At 35.2% G+C, this 12,050-nt stretch overlaps 1 protein-coding gene across 5 annotated transcripts in view; it reads left to right on the forward strand.

Annotated features, from left to right (window-relative positions):
- Nucleotides 1-11,541, forward strand: part of CCNT2 (cyclin T2) — a 40,069-nt gene extending 28,528 nt beyond the window's left edge. For 3 of the 5 annotated variants that reach the window (XM_057744009.1, XM_057744012.1, XM_057744010.1), the window contains 3 exons: nucleotides 619-782; nucleotides 4,871-4,941; nucleotides 5,424-11,541. In XM_057744009.1, the coding sequence (XP_057599992.1) occupies nucleotides 619-782; nucleotides 4,871-4,941; nucleotides 5,424-6,851 (1,663 nt within the window). In that variant the 3' untranslated portion in view covers nucleotides 6,852-11,541. The remainder of the gene's footprint in view (nucleotides 1-618; nucleotides 783-4,870; nucleotides 4,942-5,423) is intronic. The other 2 variants (XM_057744008.1, XM_057744007.1) reach the window with 2 other exon arrangements.
- Nucleotides 11,542-12,050: the final 509 nt, after the last annotated feature.

The following is a 12,050-nucleotide window of genomic DNA, read 5'->3' on the forward strand; positions in this document are numbered from 1 at the left end:
GGTAAGTTTTCTCTGTGGCTTTGCTGAGAAGATAGTTTTACCTAGATAAGTGTTAAATTATCTGAGTTATTTAAGAATTAATGTTTGTTAAGCCACATCAAATGGTAAAATCCCTGATTATAATGTGATACTAAAATTAACTTGTCATTTTATAGTCTTCTGCTTTTTCTTTTTTTTTTTTTTGCCATGACATTACAAAAGAAACAAAAATACCACCAAAAAAAGTTTAAAGTGTTTTACTTGTATATAGTAATTATTGGAAATATACTGTCTTCCTCTCCTTTTATAGAGAAGTAAAAATACTTTTAAATTAGATGTAAAAACAAAATTTAGAAATTAATTAATTAGTATTAATAAAATAATAATATATTCTGGGAAGTAAGTGTGAAAATGTTCATAATCTATAGGTTTTTTATTGTTTGAATTTTTATTGACCATAGTCATAAAAAGTGTTATAATGTTAGCTTTTAATTTAAGAATATAAGGTTTTGTACTCTAGACTTAAAAAGAAAGCCTTTATAATTTCCTTTTTTGCTCTAATCTTATTGGTAAATGTTTTTCTTTGTTTTACATATTTGAATTTCTGTGGCTCTTCGTTTCAAACCTGCTCCACAACAGTCTGCATCTTACAACCTTCTGTCTTCAGTATAAACCAACAGTGATAGCATGTGTATGCATTCATTTGGCTTGCAAATGGTCCAATTGGGAGATTCCCGTGTCAACTGATGGAAAACATTGGTGGGAATATGTGGATCCTACAGTTACTCTGGAATTACTAGATGGTAAGTAGAGAAAATAAATCTTTTTGTTACATTAAAATTTTTTCTTTTTATTATGGATTAAAAATTCTTTCTACTTCTCTATAGGTTTGAAAACACAGTGAGTCTGCATATAGTCATGCTCAGTTGAGCAGTTAGCAGTTCTGGTCAATCCAGCATCCTCCTCCCCCCGTTATTTTGATGCCAATCCCAGATATCATTCATCTGTTAATATTTCATCTATTTGGAAAAGATAAAGACTTTAAAAACATAATTCCATTTTAACAATTTGGCAATAGAATTTCAAAGTATAATTACATGATCAAATGAAGAGATGAAAATAAGAATTCATTAGCCTAAAGGAAAAAAATTTGAACATATAATTTAAAGTATACTAATTTTGCTGAGTTTAAAATGTATAAACACAAAGTCAGGTATTAACTCGTTGTAGAACATGTGAAGCAGTGAGCTAAAGTTATTTTCATGGTAATATTCCTTGCTGTGTTGTTCCACTGATGGTAATGTGTGTCGTTGTCTTGTGTTAATAAGTAGGAATTGACAAGGAAAAATTAGGAGTGTAAATTGTATAAATTATGAACCTGGAATTTGGGGGTCTTCTGGTAGAGAAATAAGCAGGCCAGAGATAGGAGATTTTTGGGACATTTTAACCAGGTACTACAGATTTCAGAAAGGAAATAGATAACACTTCTTACTAAATATATACATAAATCTAAACTGGTATGTTAGGTTTGCAGCTTCTTTTTGTGGGCTTTCCCCAACTTCCTTCACAAAATTGAAGCTAATGAGAAAACTGGATTTGTAGGACATCTGTTAACGTAAAGTGAGAGACCCCGGTGGCTTTCAAATGTGGTTTTCCATTATCATCTTATATTAAGATAGAAATTTCTTTAAGGGTCTGCTCCCTTTTTTTGTGAAGGGCCAAATAGTAACTGTTTTAGGGTTTGTGGGCTGTACTATCAGTGCAACTAGACAGTGCTGCCACTGTAGCTGGCAAGCAGCCATAGGCAGTCTGTAAGTGAATGGCTATGTTCCAGTAAAACTTTATTTACAAAAACAGGATGCAGGTCACATTTGGCCCACTGGTGATAGTTTGCCTACCCTTGTGAGAAAGTATGCTCTTTGTTAGATCTCTTGATTTGAGGTTGGTTGGTTTTTTTTTTCCCCTCCCTGAAAAATTTCTCTCGGATTATGTGTGTCGTGCTGTGTTACTGCTGCATGATTATCTTCTTTTCCTTACATTGCCAGAGGTTTTTTAACTGTTGTTCAGAGTGATAGGAAATAACACCTAAGAACTAGTGGGGGCTTTCTTTTCCATTTGTGACTTGAAATTAGGTTATATATGCCACCATCTTATTTTAGCAGTCAACAGATAAGATAAAGTAGGCATAATCTTAATAAAAATAGTTTTTATATATGGCACTAAAATAAAGCTCATAAAAAGCAAGTAATCTGCCTTTTATCCTGCTCTTAAAAAGCAAGTAATCTGCCTTTTATCCTGCTCTTAAATTGTAGGTAAATTTTTTTTTTTTTTAACACAACAGGAGCCACCTAAATATCCCTTTTCTTCTGTTCTGAAAAGGCTCATGTTCATTACGCATTTGGAGAATCATTGAATAAGAATCTTGGACACTTAAAACATTGAGGATTCCAACATATTATGTAGCAAGCCTTTTCTCTGTTTTGATTGCATAAAAAATAAAGTAACAAAACTGAAGATATTAAGAGTATCTTAATTTTGTCATGGTGTCTGAAGCATCAGTGTTTACAAAAAAAATTTATTTAATGACTGTCCCCCAAACGTTGGCTTGTATTTGGCCTACCTGTAAGAGGGTTGGGGTGGGCGAGGTGTTAATGATTAATAACAAACCCTTATGTGTATTTTATAATTTGAAAATTTTCTGAAATTGTCAAAATGATTCATTGTTAATTTTGCACCTGAAGGCATCATGTGTCTGCTAGATTTACTACTGTGTCCAAGTAGAAAAGTGGCCTTTTTTTCTGGTGAAGAAATGGTAGTTCACCAGGACGGGGGTGGGGGGTGGGGGTGGAGGGGAGGGATAGTTAGGAAGTTTGGGATGGACATGTACACACTGCTGTGTTTAAAAAGGATAACCATCAAGGACCTACTGTATAGCACAGGGAACTCTGCTCAATGTTATGGGGCAGCCTGGATGGGAGGGGAGTCTGGGTGAGAATGGATACATGTATATGTATGGTTGAGTCATTTTGCTCTGCACCTTGATACTGTCATAACATTGTTAATCGGCTATATTCCGATATAAAATAAGAAGTTAAAAAAAAAGAAAAAAGAAATGGTAGTACAGGCATTAGATTTTTTTTCATCCAAACTAAATCAAAAGGCTCCTGAGAGTTTAGTAGGAATTAGGTGTCACAGCTTGTGACCATATAATGGTGCTGAGTTTTTGGTGAATGGTGAATCTCGTCTCTACTAAATTGGCATTAATAGTATTACATGACGTTGTAATTCATTTGACTAATACTATTAATATTTGTCTTGAGAGTGGCCAGTAACTTTATTAATGACACTATTTTGGAGTCAAAAACTATAAATCTGTCATAACACCACTTTGGAAAAGTGGGTCATCTCATTGTAATCCTAAATTTAAGGGAAAAAAATTGTAAAAATATGACCAGGGTGATTCACTGGTATGTTCATAGTGTTGATTGCTAGGAAGTCACAGGAATAGGTAAAGGAATTTTTTCATTTAACTTTGAAACAATTTTAAATTCAAAGAAATTGTGAACTAGTACTGACTCTGTGCTATTATATCCTGCACCCAGTTTCTCTAATGTTAACACCTTATTTAATAATAACATGATTATCAAAACCAAGAAGTTAACATTGACATACTACTATTAACTGCCGATTTTATTCAATTTCCCAGTTTTTCTGTTCTAGCATCCCATATTCATTTAATTGGCATGCCCCTTTAATCTCTTCCAGTCTGTGATAGTTTTTCAGTCTTTCCTTTTCATTCATGTCCTTGACACTTTGAAGAATAATGGTCAGTTATCTTACAAAATCTTCCTCAATTGAAGTTTGATGTTTTCCCATTATTAGATTGAGGTTATGCATTTTTGGCAAGGATACCACAGAAATGGGCTATGCCCTACTCAGGGCATTTTTATCAAGGGGTATCATCTGGGGGATTTTGGGGGTTTGGGAAGGCAGTTTTCATTGGTTTTTTTATTTATTTTTTTATTTTTTTGGTTGTGTTGGGTCTTTGGTGCTGCACACGGGCTTTCTCTAGTTGTGGCAAGTGGGGGCTTCTCTTCGTTCCAGTGTGCAGGCTTCTCATTGCGGTGGCTTCTCTTGTTGTGGAGCATGGCCTCTAGGCATGCGGGCTTCAGTAGTTGCAGCACGTGGGCTCCATTGTGGCTTGCAGGCTCAGTAATTGTGGCTCATGGGCTTGATTGCTCCATAACATGTGGAATCTTCCTGGACCAGGGATTGAACCCATGTCCCCTGCATTGGCAGGCGGATTCTTAACCACTGCACCACCAGGGAAGTCCCACGAGGGGTACCATGTTGCTATGTCTTATTGCTGGTAATGATAATCATTAACACTTGGTTAAGGTCATAAAATTACTAATTTTCTCTTTGTAATTAATAAATATCTTGAGGAAGGTATGCTGGGATTATACAAATATTCTTTTTCCTTGAACTTTTGCCCACGATTTTAAAGAATCTACTAATGAATCTTGCCCATCACAATTATTACTATGGTATTTCTCTAATAGAGATTTTCTGTTTGGGAAGAATATTTTAAATGCAACTAAATTTTCCAAAGATTCTAAGTAAGCATATAACATCAGTGGGGTGTGGGAGGAGTAGTGGTGGTGGTGGTGGTGATGGTGGTGGTGGTTTTAATTTAAAAAAATATTTTTAAGATTCACCTTTAAAAATACCAGTTCAGAGCCATATCTGCTTCTATATGTGCAGATGGTTGAATTAGGAGGATAATAGTGAAATTGATGAACTCTTGAGCTTTCTTTTTAATATTGCCCACGTGAGAGAATTTTGTATCTAAAGGCACCTTCTAAGTTTTAAATTTAAATTTTATTTTTAGAGCTAACACATGAGTTTCTACAAATACTGGAGAAAACGCCTAGTAGGTTGAAGAAGATTCGAAACTGGAGGGTAAGAGAATTGGCAGGGTTTACTAGAACATCAGTTTGAATTTTTGTGGTTAATATTCTTATTTCCAGTTTTCCCAAGTAATTACGTTGTATCATAAGCTACATACATTCATAATTTATTCAACTACTGTGTCCAGTAGACTTTGCTGTAAATACTTTATAAGTTTCTTATTTAATTCTCATAGTGATTACTGTGGAAATAGTCTCCTCACTTTACAAATGGGGAAATTAAAGGTAGACAAGTTGAATTCCTTTCTCAAATGCTGGGTTAGGATTTAGTCTGTATCTAATTTAAAACCGGTGATTTCAACTAGTTATAACCTTCTTTTAATGCCTCTAAATAAGATATTTATTTACTGGCAATATAAAGTCAAACCGCAGGTGATTTTATTTCCATATATTTAATATAGAATTTTTATAAGCAAAGAAATTTGTATTAAAGCCCTTTGCTGTCATTGCTTCTTCTGTGTTTTATTTAAATAGGCTAATCAGGCGGCTAAGAAACCAAAGGTAGATGGACAAGTATCAGAAACACCACTTCTTGGTTCATCTTTGGTTCAGAATTCCATTTTAGTAGATAGTGTTACTGGTGTGCCTACCAACCCAAGTTTTCAGAAACCATCTACATCAGCATTCCCTGCACCAGTTCCTCTAAATTCAGGAAATATTTCTGTGCAAGACAGTCATGCATCTGATAATTTGTCAATGCTAGCAACAGGAATGCCAAGTACCTCATATGGTTTGTCATCACACCAAGAATGGCCTCAACATCAAGAGTCGTCAAGGACAGAACAGATATATTCCCAGAAACAGGAGACGTCTTTGTCTAGTAGCCAGTACAGCATCAACTTCCAGCAGGGACCGTCTGTATCACTGCATTCAGGATTACATCACAGACCTGACAAAATTTCTGATCATTCTTCTATTAAGCAAGATTATACTCATAAAGCAGGGAGCAGTAAACACCATGGGCCAATTTCTGCTACTCCTGGAGTAATTCCTCAGAAAATGTCTTTAGATAAATATAGAGAAAAACGTAAGCTAGAAACCCTTGATCTGGATGCAAGGGATCATTATATAGCTGCCCAGGTAGAACAGCAACACAAACATGTACAGTCCCAGGCAGCCAGCAGCAGTTCTGTAACTTCTCCCATTAAAATGAAAATTCCCATTACAAATGCTGAAAAACCTGAAAAATACATGGCAGATAAGAAGGAAAAGAGTGGATCGCTGAAATTACGGATTCCAATACCACCCACTGACAAAAGTGTCAGTAAAGAAGAATTGAAAATGAAGATAAAAGTTTCTTCCTCAGAAAGACACAGCTCTTCTGATGAAGGCAGTGGCAAGAGCAAGCATTCAAGCCCACATATTAGCAGAGACCACAAGGAGAAGCACAAGGAGCATCCTTCCAACCGCCACCACCCCAGCAGTCACAAGCATTCCCACTCATATAGTGGCAGCAGCAGTGGTGGCAGTAAACACAGTGCTGATGGAATACCACCCACTGTTCTGAGGAGTCCAGTTGGCCTGAGCAGTGATGGCATTTCCTCTAGTTCCAGCTCTTCAAGGAAGAAGCTGCATATCAATGATGCATCTCACAACCATCACTCCAAAATGAGCAAAAGTTCCAAAAGTTCAGGTAGTTCATCTAGTTCTTCCTCCTCTGTTAAGCAGTATATATCCTCTCACAACTCTGTTTTTAACCATCCCTTACCCCCTCCTCCCCCTGTCACATACCAGGTGGGCTACGGACATCTCAGCACCCTCGTGAAACTGGACAAGAAGCCAGTGGAGACCAACGGTCCTGATGTGAATCACGAGTACAGTACAAACAGCCAGCATATGGACTACAAAGACACATTCGACATGCTGGACTCGCTGTTAAGTGCCCAAGGGATGAACATGTAATCATTTGTTTAGGTCAATTTTTCCTTTACTTTTTTTAATTTAAAAATGGTTAGAATGGAAAACTTCCTCCTGATCTAGCAGTGGTAACACCTGCTGTTACTGCCACTGCTTCAATATTTGTAAGTGCTGCTTTATTCTTCATTCTGAAAAGAAGAGATTATAGTAAACGAGTCTTTATCTCCACATATGATAGTGTTATAAATACTGTAAAAGCATGGAAGGTGCAAAACTCAGTATTTCTACAATTGCAGCTAAGAACATTAGGGTGAATGGCTGGCTGCTTCTAGGAATATAAGATGCCTCAAGCATTCATTTATTTATAATTTGAATACTGTAGCTATTTTTTGTTGTTGCTTGGCTTTTGAATGAGTGTAAATTGTTTTCTTTTGTGTATTTATACTTGTGTGTATGATTTGCATGTTTCAATGAAAAAGGGATAAAACAGTATACTGACAACTGTTTACAAGAAAGTGGAGAAAAATGTACATACATTTTTGTATGTTTAGATATTACCATAAATACTCAGGATTGGAGCTGCTTGTAAGTATAACAATATACAGAATAACTTTATTTTATCTTGTCAGAGTCCATCACTAATCTAAAACAAAGGTGGCACTTTTTCATGTTAACCTTAAACTCTAGGCCTTACTGGAAGCCACTGAAGGGGGACACTTCACTACCAGATGGGTATGCAGTGCCACAGATGGTCATTTACACTGTGAGGCACTGATTCTGCCTTCAGAGGTTCTGACCAGATTGGCTGCTGAAATAGCCCCTAATTTCCTGAAGGCTAGAAGAGGAAAAAATAAAGTTTACATACTCTTGATGTGAAGTGCATTTAAGTGTTTGTTGGCTTGTTGCAGTACTATAAACACAAAGCTGTTAATAATGGTTATGTAGATTACTGTGATTTGAAAACTAAATTCACAAAAACTTACATTAGTGAAGAATTAGTAAGTTTTTTTCTTAAATAAACTTTAACACTACATATTTTAACAGTAAACAGGAATTGCTTTTCCTTTAGCATTCAGAATGACACCATGTTCTTAAACATATTCCTCCCCTGAAGTGTGTTTGTGTGTGATGCCATATTTCTTTTTCAGGTAAATGCAGTCTTCCTTATAAAAATGAAATTAAACCTATTGCTCTCTCACTTCTTTTATATTCTAACAATAAATAAAACGAACAGATCACTGACTGTGCACTGTACCTGTATTTATAGCTTATGGTTGTTAATAGGAAGCTCTCTGAGAAAAAAAAAAGGTAAGCCTCCAGGTAAACAGCTAGTGGAGGTTTTACATTTGTTTGCACATCTCAGTATATTCCTGTTGAGGTCAAGTTTGCACAGTCTTCTGACTTCTGAACAAATGATAGAATTTAACTTGTTTAAAATTTGTCTTAAATGCCAGTAATGTGGCTCTGGTTTATCAGCTAATCTTCAATTCTGTGGTAAATCTTTGAGCTGTTGAGTATCTTTGAGGTGGGTTGAATTCAACTTCTGTTGAACTGAAAACTGTCTTAATTTTCCCTCTATGTATATGAACTATTTTTGTTACAAAGCCACTGATATGTGCACAATTGTAATTTTACTCAAGTATGTTGCGGTTGTAAATATTAGAGAGTTTAATCTCGTGCTCTACTTTTATTTAGCAATTACCTGATTTGCCAGTAGCTTTATAATTTTTTTTAAGATAATTGTTCATTATTTTGTCAATGTTATTTGAACTTAGGATACTAGGAGCCTCTTTCTAGGGACTTTGCCTAGCTAGCATGTCCTAACTTTGTTCTTGTCTTGCATAACTTTAGTAATCTTTGTCATTACATGTAACTTTGTTGCTCTGTATGGCATATTATTGTATCCATAAACATGGTAATTTTGATACAGTTATACTTTTACAGTGGTACATAATCCAAGAACTAGTATAGAATTAAGATGAGTGCAAGATGAGGGAGGGAAGGGTTTTGTTCTTGGTAATTTAGATGTGAAACCTCTAAGGAGCTATCATGTGAAATGACATGGGGTGGTTGTGCTACTGTATAATTGGGGATAATACCAGGAATTTTAATAAGATTTTGTAAAGAATATCCAGAAAAGTAGTGAACTTATTTTCAGTATGACATAGAAAACAATGTGAATATTTAAGGTCTGTGACTATACTTAAACTTCACTAAGAATTTGCAGAATTGTTTTGAGATGTGAGAATAAAGGTAATTTTGTTGAATCTTTATTGGTGCTAATGATGGACAGTTAAAAAGGTAGCTAGTGTATATTGTTATGGGTCAGTACTTATTAGTACTTCCAAAATTGAATTTGAAATGCTATGTATTCACTTTTCACTCTGTAAATGTAATTCTTTACAATGACTTTATTTATTAAAGGGCAGCCAGTTGTAATTTTTACAGGATTGTGTGAGCTATTCAAACTCTTTAACCTCTGAACAGGATATTAGCTTTCAAAATCACAATGGGGATAAAATATGGAAATTCTTTTAAGTTTCATTTCCATTAAATGAGAACCCTTATAATTCATATTGCCATGACTTTAACCATCTCATTTGCATAAAGTAGTTCATCAGCCTGGTCCCAATAGGCTCAACCAAAGAAAAAGACTCCAATGAATGGACATTATTACTGAGTCTTCTTGTAAGTAGCCATAAATAAACCAAAATAGTATCAAATTTAGGTATGAAATTCCACATGTGCAAAGTACTGTTAAGGTGACACATTTTTGATGAGATTTTAAAAAATATTTGAACTATTAAAAAGCATTATCTTTAAACATCCTATAAAAGAGTGATTCATTTTTTAGTTGTGTTTTCCCTAGATCAAAGATCATGGATTTGTTACCTTTATGCAGAAGCACATTACATAGAAAGGCTTTACTTCTACCTCTTTAAACTAATTTTTCATTATTGAGCTGTGCCCCCTAAATATTTGCCTTATCTATTTTAAAATACAATATTTTCAGAACCAAAGCAAAGAGTGGTTATTTTCACAGAAACATTCTCAGAGGCTTACTTTACCAAAAAAACTAGTGGTGGTATCCTTTAGTGGTAAGACCTTGCAAAATGTCCTAGTTCCTTTTTCTTGTTTAACCCTGAGGTTCATTTTTTGTGGCAGGTATTTAATTAATGAAAAGTTGTATAGCCACCCTGAGGTTTATCTTTGAAAACAGTTACAAGTGCATCTTGATCTTCCTTTGTGTATGCAGATTCATTCTCGTTAGAGTTCTTAAGAGTCAAAGAAAATTTCTACCATGATACATGTTTTCATGCAGAATGTCATAAGGGTTGCTTACATTACTTTGTGCGAACAGATTACATAGGATATGTTACTTTTCTGGCCTGTCTATCCTCTTTGAACTAAAGAAATGACTAGTTGAGGTCTATTTCAGGTAACAAAATTTGAAATGTTTTTGTTAGTTACCAAATGTCTTGCCTTAAAAAAGCATTTTAAGCACATTTTTGGTTATATTTGAGAGTTTAAATTACTGATTTTTATTCCTTAACTACTCTTAGAAATAAACCACTGCTTATATATTCATGGCTATTATGTATTCTCTCAGTACCCTTGGTTGATGAGATATTTTAGGGTTTTGTGTTTACTATGGAAATAAGGATTTTTAAAAATATGGTAATATCTCTAAAGGAAGACAGTTCTACTGTCAAGATAATTTCATCATTCCCAAATTTTATCTAAACGAAAAAGCAATTTAGCTAGGTGATTTTTAAGATGTCTTTGCTGAGAAAAATGAGAGCTTTTGTTGTGAAGAATTCTTGATTCAGCAGTCTCTGCTTTCTTGGGAGGCAGTAGGAATCACTAACCACATTTACCCAGATGAAGGATCAGTAAATTGTAGACATGAGGGAAACTTGGTGACACATGCTAATCTCACAGACCAGTTTGTTTATGATAGGCTGACTTAGGGGGTTTTGCATCGGAAAAGCAGCACATTCTGTCCCTACCCTTCTAGGATGCCAAGTTATGGTACCAGTGTGTTAATTTGAGAATTCACAGCTATATTAATATCTGAAATTTGATTGCTGTAAGCTGACGCGTGTAAGCCAAACAATCAGAAGTTTGCTTGTTTTGTAAGAGAAGTTTGCCTCTGAAACATCTGTCTTTACAGTAGAGATGATCTTGCCAGTGGGTCTGGAATGCTCCAAGTGTTTTAGGTCTGATACTATGCATCCATTTTTTATCCCACAATGTTAATTAGGGCACAGCCAGCTTTTGCTTCTATGACTCCTCTTTTTCTATTAATTTACTAGTATGTATTCTGCCTGAAGTTTCTTAAGGTAGCTTGATAAGCAAGATACATTGAAGGTTGTTTGGCTAGGAGTAATTCTGGTCTCATAAAAGTGACTTAACCTGTTTGCTGTGATTCATTAATCTCTAAAGTAAATTCTGAGGGCTAATTTCATTTATTTCTAAGTTTTGGGAAGAAGCCTCATTTAAAGCCTGTTTAGTGGTTGGTTTTACTTTATTTGCCTATCGTTAAATAATGAGTACATTTTTTTTTTAAGTTGTGTTTTTCAAGCAGCTTCACTTAGTTTGAAAAACTTCACATGTGCTCATTTGTTGTCAGCAATAATTGGGATTTCATCTTGTGAATGTACTCAAAACCCCCGAGGACTATTGAACAGGATGTTTGCTGATAGAAAATCTAAAACAGGAGTTTGTCTATATGGCGTGAATTCAATTAGACATTGAATTTCAGCTTATTATCTATTACAAGGAATTATTAATAAAGTTTGTTTATTGACAACATAAATCCAAGGCTCTAACATGTCTTGTTAATGTGAATCAGAAATAACTTTCAGTCCCTGGGAGATGTGGGAAATAAGGTCTCTCTAATATAAAAGTTACTCTTTGAGTGACTATACATCATCAAGGAGTATGGCCACTGGGATCAGATTGTCCATATCCTGGTCTCAACCCCATCACTTAGTAGTTGATGTCCTTGGGTAAATTAATTGACTTTGCGCCTTGATTTCCTAATCTATAAAATGTCAATAGTATCCATTGGGTTGTGAGCTTTAAGGCTTGGGTGACAGGAGCACGCTAAATAGAATAGGTGGCATTGAAGAGAATCCTAATAGAAGCATGTTTGGGGTATTGGAGAGAGTGCTGAAGGCCAATCCAGGTGCAGTAGACTTGAGGCACACTCAATAGATGTGAGCATGCCTGCTGTTTCCA

The sequence above is a fragment of the Hippopotamus amphibius genome, chromosome 8 (genome assembly GCF_030028045.1).
Source record: "Hippopotamus amphibius kiboko isolate mHipAmp2 chromosome 8, mHipAmp2.hap2, whole genome shotgun sequence".
Classification (NCBI taxonomy): Eukaryota; Metazoa; Chordata; class Mammalia; order Artiodactyla; family Hippopotamidae; genus Hippopotamus; species Hippopotamus amphibius.